The sequence below is a fragment of the Lathyrus oleraceus genome, chromosome 5 (genome assembly GCF_024323335.1).
Source record: "Lathyrus oleraceus cultivar Zhongwan6 chromosome 5, CAAS_Psat_ZW6_1.0, whole genome shotgun sequence".
NCBI classification, from domain to species: Eukaryota; Viridiplantae; Streptophyta; class Magnoliopsida; order Fabales; family Fabaceae; genus Lathyrus; species Lathyrus oleraceus.
This window is the reverse complement of record NC_066583.1, coordinates 132,296,081-132,322,177: the sequence shown is the minus strand read 5'-3', so window position 1 is coordinate 132,322,177 and position 26,097 is coordinate 132,296,081. Positions and strand designations below refer to the sequence as shown.

General features: G+C 34.2%; 1 protein-coding gene across 2 annotated transcripts; it reads left to right on the top strand.

Moving 5' to 3' along the window:
- Positions 1 to 332: 332 nt before the first annotated feature.
- LOC127088349 (isoamylase 3, chloroplastic) lies at positions 333 to 17,128 on the top strand. 2 transcript variants are annotated; one of them, XM_051029304.1, is made up of 24 exons: positions 333 to 707; positions 817 to 883; positions 967 to 1,038; positions 2,343 to 2,500; positions 3,619 to 3,712; positions 4,746 to 4,982; positions 5,244 to 5,348; positions 5,525 to 5,629; positions 6,074 to 6,208; positions 6,340 to 6,426; positions 6,838 to 6,889; positions 7,348 to 7,411; positions 7,838 to 7,937; positions 8,984 to 9,084; positions 9,483 to 9,534; positions 9,794 to 9,856; positions 10,567 to 10,656; positions 10,736 to 10,808; positions 14,721 to 14,800; positions 15,350 to 15,454; positions 15,528 to 15,626; positions 15,734 to 15,795; positions 16,178 to 16,286; positions 16,502 to 17,128. In XM_051029304.1, the coding sequence occupies exons 1-24, from the start codon at positions 574 to 576 to the stop codon at positions 16,613 to 16,615; spliced, it is 2,358 nt and encodes a 785-aa protein (XP_050885261.1). In that variant the 5' UTR covers positions 333 to 573; the 3' UTR covers positions 16,616 to 17,128. The 2 variants fall into 2 exon arrangements, with proteins under 2 accessions (XP_050885261.1, XP_050885262.1); XM_051029305.1 differs by having other exon boundaries at positions 559 to 707; positions 962 to 1,038.
- The last annotated feature ends 8,969 nt before the right edge of the window (positions 17,129 to 26,097 follow it).

Sequence of the window (26,097 nt, the reverse complement as noted above, 5' to 3'; positions counted from 1 at the left end):
AATGATTATATCATAAAATTCATAATACTTTTCGATTTTTTTTATTTCAAATATTCCATGACAAATCTAAAATGAATGACTTTGATATTTTTAAACATTTAACTTCAAATTTTTGAATTGTTAATATCTTAGTTGCCAAATCATGGGAACAACTATTATTATGCAATGATATAAGTTGACATTTACTAGACTTATTAATCATGTTATTAAAACCAAAATTATTTCAAACCAAAATTATTTTATTCCCAATTGTGGTGGCAATTCAAGTTGGTAAGAAGACAATCAAAATTTACACTTTTAAAATTGCTTTTTCATTCTTTTGGAAGGTAACCCATATACACTTGATAATCAAGATATCTTCTCGGCACGTGGAGAGGTCGATAATACCGGACTCTACTCTATTGTCCCATTCACCTCTCTTTTCCCAAACCAAGACAAGATTCACGTGTCAGCCATGAATATCGCATTGCTCGCTTCGAATCATCTCTAGAGCTTACACCTCAACTCAACTCAACTCAACACAAACACTCTCAATGTGCAAATAACAACACTCCTCTTCAACAATCCACGAAGATGCTTCACCAGCCATTACTCTACAGTTCAAGAACCCTCACTCAACCAACACTCCTTGCTTCGATTTTCTCCGGCACCGGCAACAATCCCGGACGCACTTCACTTGCCGGAAATTTCTCTCACCGTGATATTCGGTAATTTTCACTTTCAATTTTACATCCATTTATTATTTATTATTATAATTAGTAAGAATTTTAGGTTATTACTAATTACAAATTGTTTCACATTTGATTCTATCATTAGGTTGGAGTTTAGTATGCAAGCATCTGGAAGCAATTCGAGTAATAGTGGCCGTGGAAGCTTTAGTGAGGTATGTAACTGCATTTCAGTAATCTTAGTGAGTTCTTATTTTTTTTGTTGTGAATTTTGATTGAAAATTTTGGCATAGGTTAGACAAGAGAAGGCTTAAAGGTTAGAACAACTAATGCTAATGCTTATGGGCGTGCTCAAGAAGAGGTGAATAAGGTATTTATCTCATTAATGTCTCTGTCTTGTGCCACTGATCTTAAAAATGCAACTCAATGTTGAGAAAGATCATGTGTCCAAGGGAAATTGAAGAGAATATTGTTTGAGAAACCTTTTTGAATTTAGATATTAGTCTGATTGTGTCTAAGATGAATTTGAAAGATCAATTTTTGTAGTAGTAAAAGAAAATTTAGAGGGGTGGACGGGCTAGCTTAACTGGTATGTGATAATTGAGTTAAATGTGTCTAAATTGTTGGGTCATCAATTTGGGGGTTAACATGAGAGCCTCGGGGCATTTCTTTATGAGCAATACATCTTGTGAGAGCATCAAAACCTTAAGGTGATAGCTATATGGGTTCTCTCACTTATAAAAGGAATATTCACTTTTCTAATCAATGTGGGACTTCTAGGTCACACTTGATTCTCAACACTTTCAACTATCACTTGTTTTTCTCAACATAAATTGCACGTCTACGGTTCAATCTATGATGACAACATTTATTTATATTTATGTATTAACGTAAATATTTATAAATCATAAACTTTTTGAAAAAAAAAAGAAAATTTAGAGGGGGTAAAAATGATGCAATAAAATGTCACCTTATTTCTAAGCTTGTCTACTCTAGCTTCTAATTATTTTCTTCTTTCAACTCTTAAGAACATGCACCTTGGCACCATTTCTGAATATGTTCAGTAAGCACATCTAGAACCAAAAGGAAAAGATAGAGTTGTCTCTCAGTGACTCTTATAGTTGTAATCTTTTGTATTTTTCCCATCTAGTGTTCTCACACTATCACAACCTTTTCAAACACATTCAATTGTTTGAATGTAAGCAATCCAAGCTCTTTTCTTATCAACAGTCTTCCACAAAACCTCTGTAGTACTCTACTATATGCATTTTCCAAATCAATGAAACCATGCATGTGAGTTTTTGAATTTGCGGATTTCTCTGCCTTGGTATTTGTATCAAGTATATAGTTTCCATGGTCAGTCCTCCTAGCATAAAACTAAACTATATATGTAACTAATTATATGGCTTCCATGTGTAGGTTTTGTACAACTCTTACTTTCTAATCCATTATAACTACATTATATATATTTTTAACTGTGGGTTCTTTCAGTTATGCTACAACTTATATTTGAAAGTTCTAACATCACCTTATTCTTCAACGGTTTGCTTATGTTTACACTTGTGCTTTTTACTGCTATGTTAACCAACACTTTGCATATCTATTATGAAAGAGCATCACTGTACAAATACTTTAATCTACATGTGTTGCAATGTCTTACCTTTTGCATTCTAGGACGAAGCCTTCAAAGTGATGGAGACCAGACCATTGTGGGAAGTTTCTCCAGGCCAAGCATTTCCGTTGGGTGCATCACAAGTCGACAACGGGATCAACTTTGCTATTTTTTCACAACATGCAACTGCTGTCACACTTTGTTTGGTCCTTCCTAAAAGGTAAATTTAGATTTATTTTTGTTTGTCGGTTTAAACTTCATATAAAATAATGTCTTTGAAATACTCTCTCTCTCTCTCTCTCTCTCTCTCTCTCTCTCTCTCTCTCTCTCTCTCTCTCTCTCTCTCTCTCTCTCTCTCTCACCCACTTGTTTTTAGACACATACAAGCATTTGGAGGAGCCTTTAATTTCTAAAATTTGTCGGGAAACTTTTCTTTGTGTGGTAGAAACAATAATTTTCTCCCCTATTACAAAAGTTCTCTCTAGAAGCTTCCCAAAGTAAGCTGAACCAAACATGAAGCTAACCTTGTTTGGGCTCCCCTCAATGATTTGTCACTCTGTATATTTGCTCAAAACTGTAATATGTCAAGAGATAGATCTTTATTATTAAGGATTGAAATTTTTGCTTTGATTTTGAGATCGAATTAGAAAGCATTAAGCATTTGGGATCGTGATATAGAAATATGTCGAGAGGTTAGTTTTAGATGGTGATATGGGCTGGGTTTCTTTTTGCATTATGGTGCAGTAACAACTTAAAATATACTAAACACAAAGGATATTATTCACACTAGGGAATCACAACATGTGTATTATATAAGTTTTTGTTGTACCTTTGGCTTAAGGCTGCTAAGGTTATATATTTAAAGTAATCATTATTTTCCCTGACTTATTTACTTAGGCGTATGACTAATCTAATGGAAAAGTGGTTTATAGTTCAACCTTTCTTGCTGCTAGTCAATTTAAAACTTTCGATCTTGGTCTGAGTTAATTTTTTGAGAATTCTATGTCAAATATCAGATACAATTTGAAGGGGATGCAGATTGCTTCATCTTTCTGATATTTCATACCTTCTAGTCATTTTCAACTTTAAAACAAATAGATCTTTTTGCATGCAACATAGGTTCAATGAATTGGAGTTCTCATCTGCGGCATGACTACATGTCGGGATTCGTGGATGGGATGCAATGTGATATTGCAACATGAATTTACTTAGTGTGTACTTGATTGTAATATTGCCAAAATTGTCCTGCAATTAAATTTATGTATAATATTTCCATAAAAGTTATTGGTCCATTTTTGTTTCACACACCTTTTCCTTTGCTTTTATAAAATATTTTAGGGAAAGCATTGACACACTGGATGGTGGTACGATAGAACTGGCTTTGGACCCTCATTTAAACAAAACAGGGGACATTTGGCACATACGTATTGAGGTGCTTTCTATGATATTGCCTGTGCCTGATTATAGCCTTTCCATGGTTTTTGATTGAAATTTTTGTTATATGTTTTTTAACTTATTTAAAAAATACAATATATGTGCAATTATCAAGTACCTTTCATAAATGCATAGATAAATAACATTTCTTTTCTGTCTATTTGAGTATAAATTTTGTATATTATATGCATTATTTTCAAGTGTATTATTCGTGTCAAAAAATTCTTTTGGCTAGTCAAATAGGAATTTTGTTTACCTTTACTCTTATATGTTCTAAAATATTGACAATAGTGGATAGAAGTATATGAGATGTCTTTGAGTTGAATACCGATGCACCTCATTAAAAGCTTTGAAAGTAATTTAAATCAATGTATCAAACTTGATGCAGTTTTACTATAATGATTGTATAGATAAAATTTTCCATTTTAAATTTGATGCGATTTTTTTCCACCTTTATGATACTACACAGAAACCTATATGGGTAAGGAACTTCATTGAAGAAGACGTTGCTTATTAAAATTAGAAAACATCAATTACTGTAATAGTATCTTCCGTTGTCGAAGATATCTTGACCTGAACTGTTGTTAGTTTACCTTGCACAAAAATTCTAGCTAACGCTGTTATATTTTAGAGACTAGTGTTGATGCCAGTTGAGCTACAAGCTCGTTGGCTCCACAGTTTCATTTCTTCCATTTTATGTGAGTTCAAATTGCTCTGATTACGCAGAGTAAGTGCATATTTCTGTTACAAAGCTCCCTAAACTCCTCTCCTTCCAAATGTGAGTGTACGGCTCGCTTATCATGTATCTATTGTATAGGATCATTTCTCCCCTAGTTAATTCAGTTAGTTACAACAGTGACAACTGTCCCATGCTGACTGTATTTGTTTATTAGTGTTAGCCCAGTCTATAAATATAGATCTGAATACAAAGATTTCTCAGTTTCTCTCTAATTCAAGCACTGAACAGCTATTAAAAAGGCACATTTAGACATTTAGTTGATATATTTTGTTTTTCATCTCTCGTTGTGCAGGATCTTCCTAGGAGCAATGTTCTGTACGGGTATCGGATAGATGGATCTCAAGACTGGGGTAAGGGGCATCGATTTGACAGAAGCATTGTGCTTGTTGATCCTTATGCAAAACTAGTTGAAGGTCGGAGATATTTTGGGGATATTAGCAAGAAGTTTTCTAAGTTTCTGGGCACATATGATTTTGACAGCTTGCCTTTTGACTGGGGAGAGAATTATAAGCTTCCAAATATTGCCGAGGTATTCAGCCGGCATAAATTATAGTTGCTCGAAAATGACATTCATCAAAATCTTTTCTCTAAATCAAGGCTTCATATAAATTGCTTTATGCTTAAAACTATATGTAGAGTTTGTATTCTACCTTTATGTTGATCTCCTTTATGTTGATCTCTAATTTTTTTTTCTTCTTTTTCATTTGATGAGAATATGACAGCCTATTGTATGTTTCTAGATGAAGTAAGTCCAATTTATGGATTCATTATGCTCTTGCTGAAAATGCAGAAAGATCTTGTTATATATGAGATGAATGTCCGTGCATTTACAATGGATGAATCTAGTGGGTTGGATAACAACATTCGTGGAAGCTATCTTGGCGTGATTGAGAAGGTAACATCTGTGCTATCATTGGGTATCAGAGTAGTATGGTATATCAATGTCTAGTGGTTGCATGCCACCTCCAACTTTAGGAACTATATTTGTCCTGTTTATTAATTACAATATGATTGATGCTTACCATTTATTGTATTTCTTTATATAAACTCATTTTGTTGCTTGCCTATAAGATCCCACATCTTCTAGAGCTTGGCATCAATGCAGTGGAGTTGCTGCCTATCTTTGAGTTTGATGAGTTGGAATTGCAGAGGCGTCCAAATCCTAGAGATCACATGGTAAATTAGAAAAGTATCATGTTTTATTTTGAAGTCAAGGCTTCATAATGGCCCTCATTAGTGTGTACTGTATATCTCCAGTAAATAAAGCAATGGATCTTCTCCATTTCTCATTCTGTCAATTTTCTCCATTACTATGGTTTTGGGATTACAGAATAAATCATGATAATGTGATATTAGATGAGCTTGAAATTTCTTCTATACACCCCAAAACTATAGAAAGGAGAAATATAGAGTAAAACAGAGAGGATCCATTCCTAATAAACAAATATATAAAAACAATTATACTCTTTCTGGCTGTATATCCATATCTATTTTTCTTTGACGATTGAAGAGATCAGAGTATGTGATGTGTCTTTTTCTTTGATGATCAAAGAGATCAGAGTATGTAACATTGACTTGCTAAGTGGCACATACTAACATCTGTATTTTTTGCTTTCAAAGATTAATACGTGGGGTTATTCAACAATAAATTTCTTTGCTCCAATGAGTCGCTATGCTAGTGCTGGAGGAGGACCAGCTAATGCTTCCCAAGAGTTCAAGCAAATGGTTAAAGCCTTACATTCTGCTAGCATAGAGGTAATGATAGGAGTATTTCGTTGTAACAACTTCGTGGAAGCATGCTTAATATTTCGATCACCTGATTGTGTCTTATTTTAAATCATTTCAAGATTTGTATATTTCTTGCGATAAATCTTATTCATATATAGGTTATTTTGGATGTTGTCTACAATCATACTAATGAGGCTGATGACCCCAATCCTTACACTACTTCATTTCGTGGCATAGATAATAAGGTAATTTCTTTTTTGTAATTTTATTTTTAAAAGACTGTTATTTGTACGTTAAAATATTTGCAGTGTCTTTATCTTGTTCTATATAGTTTTAATGTTCTTACAAATTAGCATGTGATACGGTGTGATGCGAGTGTCGGACACCATAGTGTGTCCAAGACATGCCTGATCGGAGGAGTTTTCGTGCTCCATAGTCAATGAATTCATCTACTTTGAAATTTTACTAGTATAACACAAACTTACTCTCATTTAATATTTCTTCAACAATCGAAAACAATTCAAGGTAAGTTTCTCCCTCAAGTATTCGCATGTAGTTAGAAACACTATATGGCTTTGGTAAAGTGGTCTTATCTATTAACAAATGTTGAAAAATTATTTGCTTTTTCTGTATGTAAACTTTCTTCATTTCTATAGGTTTATTACATGCTGGACGACAAAGGACAATTGCTGAACTTTTCTGGCTGTGGTAATTTTTTCTTTTTCTCATCCTTAAGGTTCTATTCTAACAGCTTTGTTCATATGAATTTACATTTGCACACAGAAAATAGATAATGAAACAAAAACTTGAAAATAACCCACTAATTAATAACATCAAATTGAGGGCTACAATATTCAAAAGGAAAATACCCCTCAGCTCCCAGAGCTATGTGACCAAACCAATTGCTACGTTTTCCCATAACTACGATGCTGAGCGTCCAAGTCATGAAACCAAGTAGTATTCATTCCCTTAAATTTATGAGTAAGTTGCAAAGCTTTTCTTGTTTTCCCCAACACAAATTAGCAGCGATATATAGAGGAACTGTGCTTTTTTTCTCTACAGAGAATATTTAATATGCAACATTTGATTTTACCACCAACCCAAATTCAGTATATTGTATCAATATTTAAGTTGTCTCCTCTCACTCAGAGAATGTTCATCCTCAGGAAATACATTGAATTGTAACCATCCTGTGGTCATGGAGCTAATTCTTGACAGCCTAAGACATTGGTATGGACTACTTGTTTAAAATTTGTTATTAATATGATTATTGATTGAATATACCTTGATTTATTTTGTGCAATTGACCTAATACCAGTGTTTCCTTGTTCGTTTGTATTGTATCATAGTTTTTTTTTAACGATTTGTATCATATAGACTCGGTACTTGTTGTATATATTATGAAACACTCTATATTGTTAAAGTTTCTGTTTCTTTGAATCATTTATACTCGGTCAGTAATGATAAAGCCCAGTTAGTTTTAGTTAGGATCAAGTAATGTTTGACCATCTTTAATGTTTTTTTAAAAGATAATAATAATTAATTGAATTGACGCTACTGGAAGTACTAAAATATCAACTAGCCAATATCATGATTTTCTTTGATGTTCCTACGGTGTAAGTATTACTTTGTGAGTTTTGTTTTGCTTTATTGTAGGGTAACTGAGTATCATGTTGATGGATTTCGATTTGATCTTGCAAGTATATTGTGTCGAGGAACTGATGGTTCACCCCTCAATGCTCCTCCACTCATCAGGGTAAATAAAAACTACTATATTCACAATATAGTTATAATTAGTGAGCTAAGATGCAACTTTCAGGAACACTTTGTATGTTAGTTCATTGGTATGGTTCAGTTATTTCATTATTTGGGATCTCAAATCATCTGAAAACAATGTTGGATTTTTTTTTGGACATTCATGTCAGATATAATGCAAAACTTAAAAATTTCTGGATGTTTTAGATTTTCCATGCGTTCCAATGTCTGTATAGGTGTCCATGATTCTTAAATGTTCAAGTAATTGGTTGTACTACAAACTTCAGGGCCAATATTGTGTCAAACTGAATACATCCTAGCATAAAACACACAAATTAATTTTTTGCTTAATGGGCTTTATATACTTTTTGGTGAATGCGTTGACGCAGTTGGTGAAATAGAAGCTCTTTAAATAACCTTTGGCTTATGTTAGAAACAGAAACATGAACTTCAAATCTCTCTCCATCATCACAAGAGTGTTACATGGAAGAACAAATATTTTTTTATTTACGTACAAAATAAGCTCTTTTCAAATGCCCATTAGATGAAACCAATTAAAGGATAGAAAACAGGTCTCTTCTTAAAAATATGCGAGGAATAAATTCTGAATAAGTGTTCTGGATTTGAGCTCCATACAACTTAATTATCATAAACTGACCAAAAGAGAACAATTCCAGTCCATAGCAATTCATTCTCAACTAACCCTCCAATCCTTATCATCATAGGTAGGAAAGAACTCCACATGAGGTAGAAATCCAATGCCGTACTTAGTTAGTAAATGAGTGGTTTAGATATCGCAAACCAAAATGAGCTTAGCAATTCAATAAAAATGAATGCCAAGCAAAACCTGAATTTAATTTAGTTTAATTTTTTTTACCAGTTTTTGTTGGTTTGATTTTAACTAGGTTACTATTAATTAATAAACATTCCTATAACATTTTTGATTTGAAGATAAACCTTTGAGTTGCAGTGCTCACTTTCTGCTTTAAAATTGGGAATCTGGAATTTGAATTTCTTTATCAAGCGATGTGATGTTATCCTTTGCAGGCAATTGCTAAGGATGCAGTCTTGTCAAGATGTAAAATTATTGCAGAGCCTTGGGACTGTGGTGGTCTCTATCTTGTTGGAAGTTTTCCTAATTGGGATCGGTAATTCTTTTAATGATCTTTAAGTAATTATGTTTATTTTATGAATAATCTTCATTATAATCCTACACATAATGAAAGTTGATGAACCTACCGCCTGATAAAAGTGGCTCTTATAGTATCTTAAAATTTTGGTTGGGCCTAACTCAAATTTACAAAACCAAAATGAAAGTAGAGGAATTCTCCCACTTATACCCATTTTCAAGCCATATCATTCAATGTGAGACTTGACAATACTCTTTGCTTTGCATCATGTAATATACTGCTGTGCCAGAAGTTAATGTCATCTTCTGAACCACACCTATATGAATCTGTCTAGAGTGTCAGAAATATTGTTTTATGGATATATTTCTTGGATATCAGTTCATCTATGAGGAATTTAATGTATGTCTTTGATGTAGATGGGCTGAATGGAATGGGAAATATCGTGATGACGTACGGAAATTTATCAAGGTAATTCTAAGAGTAGAAGATACTAATATGATCCAAACTGTCTTACTATCAGTAAAAGGCTGGCTAAGGTGTAGTATGATTTGCATAAGATGGATGGCCTGCAAGTAAAAGGCTGAGATAAATCAATTGTCATTCCTATCAATATGCTGTGTGGGGAGTAAGAAACTCATGAAAAACTGATGTTATAATGAGCTGGGATTTGACTTATGATTTGTTTGGTTTATTCCTACTTCATTGTCTCCTTTAATACATGTCCTAGGGTGATTCTGGTACCAAGGGGAGCTTTGCAACTCGTGTTTCTGGATCTTCTGATCTTTACAGAGTAAGCGCTACTGCTTATAACACTTCATGGTTGCTATTTTTATAGGACTTACACCCTCAAAGACCAACTCTTTAAGCTATTTGATAGAGGTTCGGGAATGGCTTTTTACGCTTCTAACGACTCTGAAATTAACTAGTGGGGCTAGAGTATTTGATTAAGCTAGTCTAAATTATTGCCAACTCTAGTTTATCCAACATATCTACCATAAATATGCAATTACTTTTTTATGCTAAATTTCTCAAACACTCTTTTAGAGAGGCAATCAGACTTTAAAGTCTTACTGAAATTCATGACGCAAAATGTATCATCAACCCCTCCTCAGTAAACTATGTTGGTCAAATGAGTACATTTATCCAATCTTGTGACTGAATATAAAGACTGATAATTATTATGTTGCAGTCAAAATATAATGTGTCCAGCACTTTGGCTGCTAAAAATTTGTGGTTGATTTTGAGTTCTTTCTTTTGGTCTTCTTGGGTGATATTAAAAAAAAAAACTAGTTTAATATGGCTAATGGCTCTGATTGTAAGATATGTATATTTTGTCATGGCAACATGATGGAATTTATGTTATTTTATTTATGCCCCCATTCTATTGATGTGTTGAAATTATTGCTCTGAAATTTAATGATGTTGATTTTCACTCAGCTCTATTCTGCTTTACAATTTTTTTTATAACAGTGGCTTCTCGCCTTCATCTATTTCTCTCAGGTGAACAAACGCAGACCATATCATGGTATTAATTTTGTTATTGCACATGATGGATTCAGCCTGCATGATCTTGTTTCATACAACTTGAAGGTAGATCCTCCAAATCTTTTCCTCCAATTTTGAATTGTATATCAAAACTTGATATTTTCTTTGATTCTTGATTTTGCAGCACAATGAAGCTAACGGGGAAGGTGGAAATGATGGATGCAATGATAACTTTAGTTGGAATTGTGGTTTTGAAGGTAGGCTCTGAAAGACAATGCTTTACTTACTATAGACCGTTCACCTGTGCTATTCATTGTTTGGAAATGATGTTGTCTCTTTAATTGATTTTATAGGAAAATTAGAAGATATTGCATATCTCCCTAATAAGTGAAATCAGCGATAAGATTTCCAATTTTAATTTTTTATCCCATCATTCCCATCATTCCTTTATCCTAGGATTGGACTTAATGTAATAATTCTATTCTAGTGTGTAGTTAGACATATTTCCATTGCTTTCTACATGGTTTCAGCAGTCCTAGGTTCACTGATCAAGGGTTTCCCTCCCTCTTCACTCACGGCATGCACAAACTTGTTGAAGCATGCTCTTACCGGCACTTCCAACAGCACAAACACAGCGACTAGAGGCCGCACTGAAGCCTCAACAATGACTGATGGCAGTGTGGAAGCCGGGAGGCCAGGCGGTGCAGGCAGCACAACCAGAAACCAAAATTCGATTTCCCATGCCTCGTTGGTTTCTCCAACTGACTCCAAATCAATGATCTGCGACGCAGTAGATAAAACTACACATATTAGACTCAAATTGTTAGCTTAATTTTTGAAAGCAAAGGGAAATATGGGTTTCTTATAGAATATGTGCTTAAATTGGAAAGCTAGAATGGCAAGAGACAAACACTGTTACTTCTGATCATTCTCTTGTTAATTAGTTGTATGGAATCAACAATTAGAAATCCCTTCATGTTCTTGTCTACGACGAAAGAAGATTTGAAAGCTTGGAAAAGACACATACTCTTGTATTCAATATTCCAAATTACTATCAAATTTATGGCCTGAAACCACAGTTATGGCATTGCAAAACAGGATGGCTACTTACTACAAAGAAATATCGACTTTGCAGGAGTTGGAGGTGCACTATGGACATTTTAGTTTGCTTTGAAATTCTTAACTAATTATGATCTTCTCATAACTGTCTAATTGAGTCACGATGAGTAAGTCTACCCCTATCACAAAAGTAAAAGTTGAAGGTTTTTTCCCCCCTCTTTCTACTAGAAAGTAGAAACAACAATGAAGGGTGAAGTGAGATGGCATAAAATCTGGTAAGCCATGGGGCCACCATTTTAAACACCTAGTCATAATTGTGAAATTTTTTGGAACAGTTAGAGGGTTGTGCATTTCGAAGTAGTACCTCTAACCAAGAGAAATAGTCTTTCAATTTGTTTCTATTTACTAAGGAAAAACTGACCAATTATAGAAACGTCTCGAGTCTTGATAAAATTAGAGTATGACCTAACTCATCTTAACAAAACTGGTTTGTAGGGTGAAGATTGTCCCTACTTATAAGTATATGTTAGGTCATATATTTTTCGATGTGGGACTCTTAACACCTCCTCACGTCCAAGACTGGACATCTGGAACATGAAAATAAATGGTGGGCGACCGATAGCGGAAATTTGATAGTAGATGGTCCACTGGATCTTAAACCAGACCCTGATACCATAATAGAATTAGAGTTTGGTCTAACTCATCCTTACAAAACTGTCTTGTAGGGTGAGGATTGTCCCACTTATAAATACATGTTCTGACCATATATTGTCCGATGTGAGACTTTTAATAAATCTCAAACTCTTACTTTCTCCATAGCCCATAAAGACAATTTTTTAAAGTTGTCCTTATTGCCAATCCTAATCATACTTGGATTATTGATTCATGTGCTACCGATCACATGACTCAAAAGTCCAGTCTCTTTCCTTCAGAGTCTTTATGCAGGTAACCTAAAAATCTGATTCTCTTGATCTTTTTTCACAATTACAAGAAAAGATTTGATTATTCTATTCTAATGCTAACTCTCCAAGATGATGTCATGCATGTTTCTAATTTGTCTTTTGTCTTTTGTCTTGTAATCTACTATTCTATTATTTTTTTGTAAACTAGCTCAAGATAAAAATCATCAAGCTGATTTCTTTCGTTCTCATTGTATGATTACGAATTTTAACAAATTTCCTAGGAGGAAGTGATCAAGACCCAAAGTACGGATAGTTTAAAGATTACATCTAATCAATCATGGTCTATCTCCACCTTATACGGGATGGTGTTTTATCAACGGTTGAGAATAACCGGTGTGAGTTGGAAATTTTGAGAAACAAAATGGTGACTTGAGCATTTATAAGTAAGAGAACCCACACATCTATTACCTTAAGGTTTTGGGTAAATATGTGGTGTCTCTCACAAGGTGTGTTGCTCATAAAGAAAACCTCAACACCTCAACGTAAAAATGCTCCCTCATGTTGAACCGTTCTCACCAGTGTGAGTTGAAAATTTTGAAAAATAAAATGGAGTCTTGAGCATTTATAAGTGAGAGAACCCACACACATATTACCTTAAGATTTTGGGTGAATATATGGTGTCTCTCACAAGGTGTGTTGTTCATACAGAAAACCTCAACGAAAAAATGCTCCCTCATGTTGAACCCCAATCCAACAGTGGTATCAGAGTCTGGTTCCGACCCAGGGACCTGTGGGCCTATAACCCACAAGTCCTTGGATTGGAATCAGATTCTTGATACCATGTTAAGAAATGTGATTGGGCCTAACTTATCCTACAAAGTCGGCTTTAAAACCGGCTTGTAGGGTCAAGATTGCCCCCACTTATAAACGCATGTTCATGCCATACATTATTTGATGTGAGGCTCTTAACATCAACTGTCTACGGAACAAAGATAGATGAAATGGAAGAGCAGAAAAAATTGCATATTAGGTGTGAGACAAGAATTGATGAATAGGGTTAGCGTATCGAGTAAAACATCTATCTTTGTGGAGGGCAATTGGAAGTAAGAAGATGTAGATGGAGGCGGGTATTGAGTAAAACATCTATCTTTGTGGAGGGAAATGGGAAGTAAGAAGATGTAGGTGGAGGCGGATGGAAAGCGTATTGAGCAAAACATCTATGTTTGTGGAGGGCAATGGGAAGTAAGAAGATGTAGGTGGAGGCAGATGGAACGGAAGCTGAAGCACTTGTTTCAGTTATAGGATTAATGTTTAATGGGAGGAGCGGTGCAAGTGGATTGTTGTAATTCTTTGAGATAATATTAGAAAAGGTGATATGTGCAAAAGCAAAGAGAGATTTCGCTGGAGGAAGCATGGAAGTTAACGGAGAAGATGAGAGATGTGGTGGGAAATGAGATTCATAACTGTTTGCTTTGGAAGTTGTAAGTCAAGTGGAAATCGTTGTGCTGGAGTGGCCAAGATGGAATAGACAAACAATGAAGGTGTGGAAAGCGGAGAAGGTTGTATATCGTAAGACATAGCTATGGCCTTGATCAAGCTTTCATACCATGGTTGAATTTTCTTTTTTAAAAAATTTGTTGGGTTTATAAATATCAACAACTTGTGTATATTAGCGCATAAATATAAATAAACGCTGTCGTCAAGGGTCGAACCCTGGACCAACAACTTACACCCATTTAACTCAGCTAGCACATACCATGATTGAAACTGATAGTTGAATAAATTAGAAAAATTTAATGATTTTTTATATTATCATTCATTAAAGTTGGAGAAATCTGAGTCTACAATTATGATCTTTGTATATTCTAGTCTTGGCTTGTCTAACAAATTACTAACTGAATGTACCGACTTTGACAGAGACTATTCTAGAACATTTACATAATGCACCACAAATAAAAACTGCATAGAAAAACACTTGAACTGATGGAAGCAAGCATAAGCAACACACAGCACTAGGCATTACCATAATCAACACAACTCTCTATCAAGAAATTTGGACCTTGGAACATATATCTTTGCTTAACTTTGACTTTGAGAATAGTGACAGGCAACAAACATAACTATGGTCACCTTCACCCATGTTGAATTATCTGTCAAGGATATAATTCAGTTTACTGAAAATTGATTGTTCCTGTATTTGTTTTATAGGTGAAACTGATGATACTAGTATAAGAGCTTTGCGGTCGAGGCAAATGAAAAACTTTCATTTGGCATTAATGGTTTCTCAGGTACATATTTGAAATACATTTTAGAATGCTTTTGTGGTACAAATTATTTTAAAATGCAAATAACTCCCTTCAACTTTGTCAATTTGGCAAATAGCCCCATGTGGTTTCAACTTTGGCAATTGATGTGTTTGAACTTTCAAGTTTAAACATATGGCAAACTCCTCAGAGCAAAACTGAGTTAATATTGAAACTTCAACCGAAATACAGTTTACAAAAATTCAACAGTAATCTAGAAACTCACTTGTTGAATCAAATTTAACGAAATACTCAATTAGTCCAATTTCCATAGTTTTTTCTCCTCTTAATATCTGGTGGCCTATTGAAAGTTTAAGCTTGTTAAATAGCAACTTTAAATCTACTAGGGGCTATGTGTCAAGGCTCAAAGTTTTTTTAACCTAATTTTTATTTAACTACATTGCAGTTTAGGTGATTATACTATATAGACTTTTCAAAAGAAAACTTGAAGATGTTGTTGCATTAATCCATTTGTTATCATTAGCTGCCACTGAAATCAGAATAGCAATTTAAAATTTTGTAATGAATGACCAGGGAATACCAATGATGCTAATGGGGGATGAATATGGTCATACTCGCTATGGAAATAACAATAGTTATGGGCATGATTCTGCCATTAATTTTCTCCTGTGGGATCAGGTAAATTCATAACAACCCTTTTGGTAGCTTACTAGGGATTATTTCTTAACGGCGTAATCTTTTTGCTCAATAGTTAGATGCAAGGAAGGGTGATCACTTTAGGTTTTTCTCCAATGTGATAAAGTACCGGCTTGGACATAAAATATTCAGTCATGAAAATTTTCTCAGTGAGGTGATTGTTCCGTACTAATAAACTAATTCTGCAAAAACAATGCCATTTTCCCCTTAAAAAGGGAAAATCACTGTCATATGTGCTTATAGAACAGTTTATTTTTGCAGAATGAAATAACATGGCATGAAGACAATTGGGACAATTATGAAAGCAAATTTCTTGCATTTACGTAAGTATACATATTTCAACTGGAAATGAGTGAAAAACACACTGCAAGTTTAGAAACACATTCACACATTCACACAATGAAGCACCTAAACACTATCTTCAGATATTATCTTGGTCATGGAGTAGGGGTTATAAAGTAGATGTTCAACTCTTCCCACTAACATAACACACTAATTATCAGCATTTGATGTTTCAAAAAAGAAATCTTAGTCATGCTGTGTACTTTATACTCAATATATATAGAAAAAATAGTTTAAAAAAAATATACTCTTTGCTTCTAATTATTTTAATTAGTGTAACTGGAATGTCTATTGGGTGTAATCGAGACTGACTTGACAACTCTCTGTTTTTCTCCTTTGTGTTTGTGTTGCACATGCATGCAGGCTTCATGACAAAAGTGGGGGAGACGTCTATTTAGCTTTTAATGCTCATGACTACTTTTTGAAAGTTCTGCTTCCCACACCCCCAACAAAGAGAAGGTGGTATCGCGTGGTAAGATTTGTTTTGAGGATACATACTTGGGAGCTAACATAACAATACTTGGGAGCTAACATAACAAAGGGATATTATGGTGTGCTTAATTGGATGGATATGTAATTAGTAAAATTTTACATTATTATTGCCTAATTGTTCTCTTTATGTTGGATGCATCTAGATTTGTTTCAATATGTTCAATGTAAGCTAAACTTTAACTCGCATATTTACAGGTGGACACTAATCTTGAATCACCTGATGACTTGGTCCTTGACGGTGTTCCTGGCATAGGAAAAACGTACAGTATAGCTCCATACTCCTCCATTCTTCTGGAGGCAAAGTTTTGATTGCAGAAGCTGTTGTATACATGTATCAGTAAAGGAATAAAAAAGGAAAAAGGGAAAAAGACGGTGTATATAGCGTGTATCAGTGTAATGTTAATCTTATTTTCTTTTCAAGGAAACAAGATGAAATTTATGCTCTGAATTAGGTTCCCTGGCTCAGTATGGCATGAAGTTTTACAGCTCAGGATTAGAAGACGCCTGTATCAAATAGAAGATAAACGTTTCTGAATAGAAATGTGTTGTAGGAATAATCATAGGAGAGGGAAATCTGAAATCATATCATTTTCAGAATGGTGCAGGGTATATATGCAAGGTACAAGCTCTACTTGAGAGTGGTCCTACGAAGTATGGATAGTCAATTACTACTACTACTACTACCGTGTCTACTATATATTTGTTTGATAAAATGTCTATATGTGATTCTATATTTACGCATGTATACTGAGATCCTATGTACTGTTGTTATATTGTAAATTTGGCTTGAATGGAATAAATTCATTTAGTTTGAGAAGCTTACATTCCCTTCCATGGTTTCAAAATATGTTGTGAACTAGATACCTTTAATGAGTAAAATTCAAGGCGAACCGATCTATAAAAACAGCAGAAAATCAATTCTTTTTTAATAGTTAAAATGATTAGAATACATAAAATAATTTTTTAAAATAAAAATTAATAATTTTGATGATTATAATCAGATATAGTTTAGTCATTTAATTTATTTTACCCTTGTAAAGTATATAATGCAATTGTTTACAATTTAATAAACACAAATATTTTATTAATATTAAATACTAATATTTATTAATATAATATTTTTTTGACAAATATATATTAATAGCTAGAAGTATACTTTTAAACAAAATAAATATTTAAATCAAATATGATAAAAACACTTTATAAATCAATTGAGTATGAATTTAATTGATATACACTGACAGGGTAAAAGAATTTTATACTGTCAGTTAATCCTATCCGTTGGATATTGAAATAAGTTTGACTTTTATTTTAAAAACCTATAAAGTAATACAAACGGGTGATGGTGGTGAATCGATAGTGTAAATCTTTTTACACTAACAGTGCATAGTAATTAATTCCATTGAATATATAGCATAATCGAATAGTCAAATATTTTTTTAGCATGAATAAAAGCAAAATTTATTTAAACAAAGCTAGAACAGGAACAATAACAATTATAAATAAATAAAATATTTTGAATTTGATTATCGTTGAATTAGCAATTTTTTTTAGTAATTTCTTAATGCACCCCATATATTTCGTATGCACCATGCAAAATTTCAAAAATATTTTTAGTTTTCGGATATTCATCTCCGAACGCTTCAAAAGGTCAGTTAACGTTAAAATATTCCGGAGATACATCTTCAAAATATTTTGGAGGTTAAATCACGTCAGATTCTTCTCTTTTCTCATTTCACATTACTCAAACTCAACTCAACTTCAACCTCTCTCAAATTTCTTCTCTATACCAAGTCAAATTTCATTCAACAAGGCTTAAGGGAACTTAAGGGAACATCAATCTTCATTCATAACATCATTCATCTTCATCAAAAACATCAATTTCTTGTAAGTTTTTTGAGTTTTCGATAAATGTTTGAGTTTTGGTATAAATAAGTAGAAATCAATGATTAGAGTTTTATTAATGAGTAGAAATCACATTTAAGATAATTTAGTCATAGTGTATTAGTTGTTTGTTGGCTGAAATTGATGATCTAAATAATTTTTTTGAGCTTGCATGTGGTACATTATGCCATTGATGCGACTTCTGAGTTGCAGAAAATTTCAGAGATGCATCTTCAAAAAATTTCAGCGGTTTAGTTTACCAGTAAACGGAGATGCATCTCGAGAAATTTCTCAGTCTTATTTATTTATTTATTTATTTTCTTACTTGTGTTGTTTGCCGCACTAATGGTCTGCCTTACTTTAACTTACAAGCATAATGACCGATAAACATGATAGATTGAGACATGGCAGAGTTGCTCAACATGCATCCGTTCGGCGGGAGAAGAGTCAGCATGTTCCAGAGGTTCCCGGTCCCTCTGGTCAGGCAAATTCGTCTACTTCTGGGGCTCGTGCTTCTCCTCATGCCACTCAATCTTCTTCTTCTTGTATGAGACGAGATTCACCATCTGACGCATCACTCCCTCAATCATCTCGCAGGCGTCAAGTTTCACCAATGCCACCTCCTACCGATGCTGCTGCTGATCCAGTCCCACCTCCTACTGATGTTGCTACTGATCCAGTACCACCTCCGGAGGGTGAGGCTGTTGCGGATGCTGAGTTAGAGGCTTTTGGAGGTGGTCCAATTGATTTGTCTTTACTGCCTCTTTATCCAATCCATACTACCAAACATATATGGGACAAAGAGGTAGCATTAGTTGAATTCTTTATTTATTTTTACGTTAATTTTAATTTCTGACTGATTATTTCTGAAATTTTTTAGGAGCATGATCCACAAAAGTTTCTTAACCACGAGAGGAAGATTGTTGCATTGCCTCAGCCGAATGAGGAATGGTTTCAGAAGGTTTTGTCCTTATCTGGCCTGAAGGACTTGTGCATGACCAAATATACTACAGTCAACCACAGGATGCTTAATGTATTCGTGGAGAGATGAATTCATGGAGAGATGATACTCGAAGACTTTGTCGTTTAATCTCCCGCATGGTGAGATGTCTATCACACTCGACGATGTCTCGTGTTTGCTACAACTTCCGATCAGGGGGAGATTCCTATATCATAGGAGGATGACCAAAGACGAGGCACTCGAAATGATGGTAGAGTATCCGGGGGTTGATCTAGGGGAGGCGGTGAATAAGTTAGATAAAACCAGGGGTGCTCATGCTGGATTTGTATACCTGAAGAAGGTATATGAGGATGCGCTCCTAAGTGCACAACATGTTGATGGTGATGATGAGCAGGCGGCGTTCCATAAATCACATGCATTGAGAGCATACATGTTTTATTTGGTTGGCACTGTAATTTTTTTGGATAAGAGGGCCACATATATAGACGTCGTCTACCTACGTTACTTCGTGGATTTCGAGCGGATCCATGAGTACAACTGAATGACAACTTGTTTGATCTACCTATATTCGAAGCTGAGAGAGGGCTGTATGTGGAAGACGAAGCAAGTCATAGGCAGCGTCACACTACTGACGGTAACAATGATTGGTATTTGATAGTTTCTTTGTCATACGATAGTTCAAATGCATTCATACCATTCCTAAACACTCTGTCATCTCTGCTCCTCATACCTTGACACGTATACACATAAATGACATGTTTGATGATTATGAGAGTCACCTGGTACCGAAGGAGGCACATGCTTCCATAGTTGAGAGCGTCTAGAGCTACATCGAATGATACATCAAATGGTTCTTCAGGGTGTCACATCCGTACATGGTGTAGGATGCACAATGAGATCTGTCAAGACCAGCTCATCAGGAGATACTAGAAGAGGAGAAGACACAACTAGATCATGCCGAAGATCTTGCCTAGGTGCCATCACATAGTGGAGATTGCGTAGGCAGGCATTGACAGAGGTATATTCTCTGATGGGTCTGATATGAGGCAGGTTCTAGATGCCATCATGCAGGAGACACATGAGGCATTGATGTACCAGAGACAATGTAGGCTGACGAGTGAGATTGATGGACGAGGAAGCAGAGGAGGTAGATGAGAGGTAGTCAGACATACATAGTAATGTCTTAGTAAGTAGTAGTACCATGGTCTTTATTTTATTTTGACAGTCTTACTACTGTATTGGTCTCGATTGTATGACATTTTGACATTTATTGATATTTTATTTATGTATGACATTTTTTGACCATCTAGAATTTTTTATGTAGGTTTTTGTTTTCGATTGTATGTATGGTTTAAATCTTCATTTAAATTCAAATAAACAAAATATAACATGAAAGACTAAGTTCTGAGACGTTACAGAGATGTATCTCTGGAATATGAACGAAGATGCATCTCCGGTACAATTCAAATATAAATGATTTTTGAGTGCGATGTATTGAATGTTTTAAATTGTTCCGGAGATACATCTTTGAAATATTTCAACATTTATTTATAAATTGGTGCGTCTGGATATGTATTTCTAAAAACTAAAAATATTTAAATAATTTTACGTAATGACTAAAAAATATTAAAGATGCATTAAGAAATCCTCAAAATTTTGCATAATAGCATTTAAAGTTTTATGCGGCTTAAATTTTTTTTTATAGGAAATGAACCATTTGAACTAGTGAACAATTTCGCATAATAGCAATTAAAGTTTTTTGCGGCTTTAAAAAACTTATTGATTATTTGTTCGTAAAAGATTTGTCGTTAAACATTAAGTATTTACAACATTTGAAATAATATGAGTACCAATATTTATATAACATGATTCTTTTATACATGGAAATTTCAAAAATTCTAATTGGTGATGACAATAATTAGCTATTGAATTGACTTTATATATTCTTTTAATTTTGTTCTGCTCTAAAATCATAAATGAAGTGAAGATCGGGAGTGATGACAGATCTGAGCTTCCGACACAGTGGAGAGAGGGCTGATATGCAGGGTTAACACTCCAATGCTCAAGTTAGTATGAAGGAGAATATTGAATTAAAATTGAGTTTAAAACTTGTTACATGAATTCAACGCATTCTCTCTATATAATAGAAAGAGAGAATAACAAATTTGCTATTTGTTATGAGTAAATTGCGGAGAGTCGTTGGATGCACTAATAATTTAGATCTTTTGTGATCATCAAGAGAAGAATCTTCACGCGCTGGGAAGATTCTTGAAGGATTAATATTTTTTCAGGGTGGTCAGTCGGGGTCGCTATGGTCGGTCCACAACAACTGCCCCCAAAGTTTGTGTCTATGCATAGCAAGACAAGGGTTTGTTACTTCAGCCTCGACTGTCGTCCACCCTCACATTTACGTTTGAAAGAGCAAAAGAAGACGTTATGATTTCTTGGGGATTCACACATTTAATGATATATACTTCAAGCATATTTTCGGAGGCGTCATCATTAGGACTCTTGGGAACGGAAACACTTGAGTGTTATGTGCAAGTGATTTGACACATTTGATAAAGTCTACTTTCTTTTGCATGCTAGAGTATATCTCTTGAAGAGTCATAATTGATTTTCTTTAAGTCATTTCCTAGGCCCTATTTCAATCGATTTTGGTGTTATCAGTTTCAAACGATTTTGGTGTTATCTGCTTCAATCGATTTTGAAAAAAAAGTTTCCTATTATCCCCTCTCCAAAAATCGAATTCTATCTCCCTCACTGCTTACTGATCTTCTTCTTATATTGAGTGCAAAAGGTTTATGTGTTGAAGAAAATTGAAAGGATAGACATTGTTTTATTTTGCTGCAGAAAGTAAGGTTCAAATTGGTGTACTGTCTACTGCTGCACTGTTGTTTTTTAACTTTTTCTTATTTTTTCAATTGAATATAGCAGTAAAAAAACTGGTAACATAAAGTTTGTAACAACAACAACAACTTATTTTTCCCTCTCCTTTTTTGAATTTGATTTTTGCTATTTTTTTTCATGGTTTCTAACTGAATTTCCTTGTTTTGATGTTAGGTTCTAAGGTAAAGTTGCTTGGAGCCAAACTTGGATTTCACATGGAGACTTGAAGGCCATTAGAGTTAGGTCTTAGGTCCCACTTTTGTTTTTAAATATATAGTGAAGACCCCAAGTGTATCAAGACTTGAATGACACATAAAACTCTCTTTGTAACTTATTGACGTAATGTACATGTACCCCTTTGAAATTACTTTAAAAAATGAATGCATATTTATTACTTTGAATTCAATTAAATTTTGAATTATGCCGCTGTGAACAAGAATAAAAGGAAATGTGTTCCCATAGAAATCAATTTGGTCCTTGAATTAATACATTATGAATATAAGACCAATTGAAAATCAAACTAAAAAAAGAAACACTTGGTTTTAAAGTGAGGTAATGTATGCATGAATGAATATGTCTTATGAATGTGAATCATGCAATATGAATGCATACTATCAGAATGTGAAATGAAAAGTTTTTTTTCTTCGAAATTCTATTTGAATGAAATTAACAATTATGTAATGGGGGTGATAATGAATGGAAATCCCTTATCTTAGGGTGTGAACACATGCATTAAGATAGTAGTAAAAAACTCTTGTAATTCATCACGACTTTCTTAATAAAAAAAAGTATTTTAATTCAACTTCACCTCGAATATTGGCTTTCCAAACATCCCAAAAATTAAACTTAGACATAAGTCTAGATTGAAGAATAGATGAAAATCATATGTTAATGGATTTAAGAGGGACATAAGTGAAAGGCTTAAGCAAACATAGACTTGACATAAAGTCCAACAAAACCACAAAGGCCCAGACTCATATGTTTTAGACAAATGTGTCATACCTATTAATCAAAGAATCTCCCAATTATGCATGGATATATGCATTGATCAAGATGGATCCGTAAAAAAGATTGGCCCAAAGTTCTTAGCCATCGATATTGATTTATGCATGAAAATAAAACCTTCATGACCAAATGAAATGACCATAAGTCATTAATCCAAACAATGAGATGCAAATGAAATGAAATGAAATGAATGACTGCAAATGAATGAATACATATGAATTAGGTGGGACAAAATTTAGAGTATGACATACACGTTTGATAAAGTTTACTTTCTTTTGCATTCTAGAGTATAGCTCTTGAGGAATCATCATTGTTTTTCTTTAACTCATTTCCTAGGTTTATCGGTTATCTTCCTCTTTGACACTTCACTTTCTTGCATCTGAAAAGTTAGTGCATTATGAATAAAAAAAATCATATAAGAGTACTCACAAGTCCCATAAGAATGCACAATCTTCGTGGGTGGAACATGTTTACTCTTCCACCATTTTGAATAATGTCTTGTTTCTCTAATATTCATGTGGTAGATCCATTAATCATATTCAAACTTGAACATGTGCTTTCTTTTTTGTGTGGGAATTGAAGTCAAGTTTCCACTTATACAACTATAACAGTTTTGGTTTCAAATTGTAGGTACCCAAGGACTAATTTTTTCTCTTGTCCTCTACAATATTGAATTGGAAGTCATATAAGCCTTTTCTAACAACGTGAGCTTCAAGCCTTTATAAGTGTTGGCTGGGATATCCAGAGGTTGACTATTAGTTTATCATTTCTTCGTACTTTTATTTTGGTTAGAGTATGATGATGTCTAGACTTCAGAGTCTTTCTTTGTCCAGAGTCCAGAGTCATTCTTTTTCTAGAGTCCAAAGTCTGTTTTGCTCAGTTTTGATATGCGTATGGCTTGTTCAGAGTCTGCTTTATCCATCATCTGACTTGTTCAAATTCTTCATATTCAAAAAATTATTAAATTACAAAATTGTTCTTTATATTTTGTTATATTCAAAATTCAAGGATAGAACCAAATTTGTTCCAACAATGTGTGCATGTATGCCCATCTTATTGGTTGTTTGCATTTGTTCAAAGTTATGGCCCTTCTTGGGCGTCTTCCTGCTGAGGCGACCCATCAAGCCTTGGCGAGTATCGATCTTGTATCAGAGGCTCCTCTTATCTAGGTATGATTATTTATGGAATTTCCTTCATTATAATCTGTTATGGTTATGTTTAATTCTGCATAAAGTTATATTATGGGTTTGCAGGTTCCTTTTGAGGGATCTTCTTAGATGGTTCAACTTATCCCCTATGGTGCGTATGTTTAGCTTTGCATCTAACATATACAATTGGATAGGTTTGTTGATAAGGTTGTGCTCCTTATGCTATCTAGGTTGACGAAGGTGTATTTTTATTGAAACTTTGTATTGAGTGTCTTATTGTAAGCCAATTAGTACAAAACTCATGTAGTTTCTCGAAGATAGCCTTAACATAGAATGCATATCCATATTATTCCACAATAACTTCATAGTAAAGTCTAGATTATAGATCAATATCCACCATAATTCTTGCATACCGAAAAAACATGTGCTTTTTGGTTGAATAATTAATTAATATGGGTGTTCCTCCACCACTTGCAATTTTGAATAATGTCTTGTGTCTCTAATATTCACGTGGTAAATCCATTAATCCTATTTAAACTTTACCATGTGCTTTCTTTTTTGTGTGGGCATTGAATTCAAGTTTCCACTTATACAACTATAATAGTTTTGGTTTCAAATTGTAGGTACCCGAGGACTAATTTTTTCTCTTGTCCTCTACAATATTGAATTGAAGTCATATAAGCCTTTTCTAACAACGTGAGCTTCAAGCCTTTACTAGTGGAGCGTGAACATTCTAAGAACTTTGTACCTGGATCTCGGCCAGCTAAATTTCTTGATCGTATGAATGGAATATTCTATGAAATAGATTGAGGCTAAAGCCGTATCTAAGATCACAAAGGAAAGGGTCCACCGTTTTTATTGACAAAAAAATATGTGCAGGTTCGGTTTTCTAGGAGTCAAACCAACTTATATACATGTACATCAATAACCGTAAAAAACAATCAACTCTCCATCATTCGACACATATGATATTACTTGACCTTTTGTCATCAACTTTGCTTCCTGTCGAAAACAACTTTGCGTCTTCCAACGGCCTCTATCGAGAATCCTCCCTATCAAACTTTATGACTCTGGTGTCAAAAACATGATTTAGCTATCTGTACTTAGCCTGTATATTTATTTCACCCTCACTCTCGTCAAACATGCTGAATCAAAAATCTCAGGCTAACACCTAATTGATGAAAAAAGAGACATTTCCCTCATTAGAGAGTTCTCCGCCAAACAAAGGGTGACCATAAGGTATAACTCCAAAGTTGTTCGAACATAAATGCATGAGGGAGACTTAGTTTTCATGAGACAAGTCTTCGTGCCCTCCCCCCCCCCCCCCCCCCAATGGGGGAAACTACAACCTAATTGAGAAGGATTGTAACATATATGCTAGAAGCTACCTCACGAAGTTAAATGAACGACTCATTCCTAGAACCTATAAGTCGATTAACTAGAGATATTATTATAGTTGATTGTTAGAAAGGAAAGTCGCCTACCAATGTACGATTTTTGTTGAAATTTAGTAAATATGAATATTCTGGTTGAGGAAGCTTTAGCTCAGTGAATCGAGAAACAAATGTTTAAATCGTGGAAAACATAGGAATCAAATATTGATTCCTATACACGGTGGCACTGTTCCACGAGGGAACAAATTTTTTTCGTTGATTGGAGGTTGCGTATGGCAACAAAAGACTTAGGTTTCAAGTGGGGTGGAAAAGGGGATGACCTGGAAGGTTAGCACTCTAACGCCTAAGTCAGTATGAGAGTTAGATAAGTGAATGAAGTTTGAATTCAAATTATACTTGAAAAATAGTGTGCTTCGCTCTTATATAGCAGGAAAATTATAACAACTTTTTAATCTTTAGGCGTGGAATTCGGGGATCTCTCAGATGGATCTTGAATTTAATCACTTGCAC

Bases quoted from the DNA above. Each gene is read 5' to 3' on its own strand.
- LOC127088349 (XM_051029304.1), top strand. From the start codon at position 574: ATGCTTCACCAGCCATTACTCTACAGTTCAAGAACCCTCACTCAACCA. The intron at 7,938-8,983 runs GTAAATAAAAAC...TATCCTTTGCAG, and splicing joins ATGCTCCTCCACTCATCAGG to GCAATTGCTAAGGATGCAGT. The intron at 9,857-10,566 runs GTAAGCGCTACT...TATTTCTCTCAG, and splicing joins GATCTTCTGATCTTTACAGA to GTGAACAAACGCAGACCATA.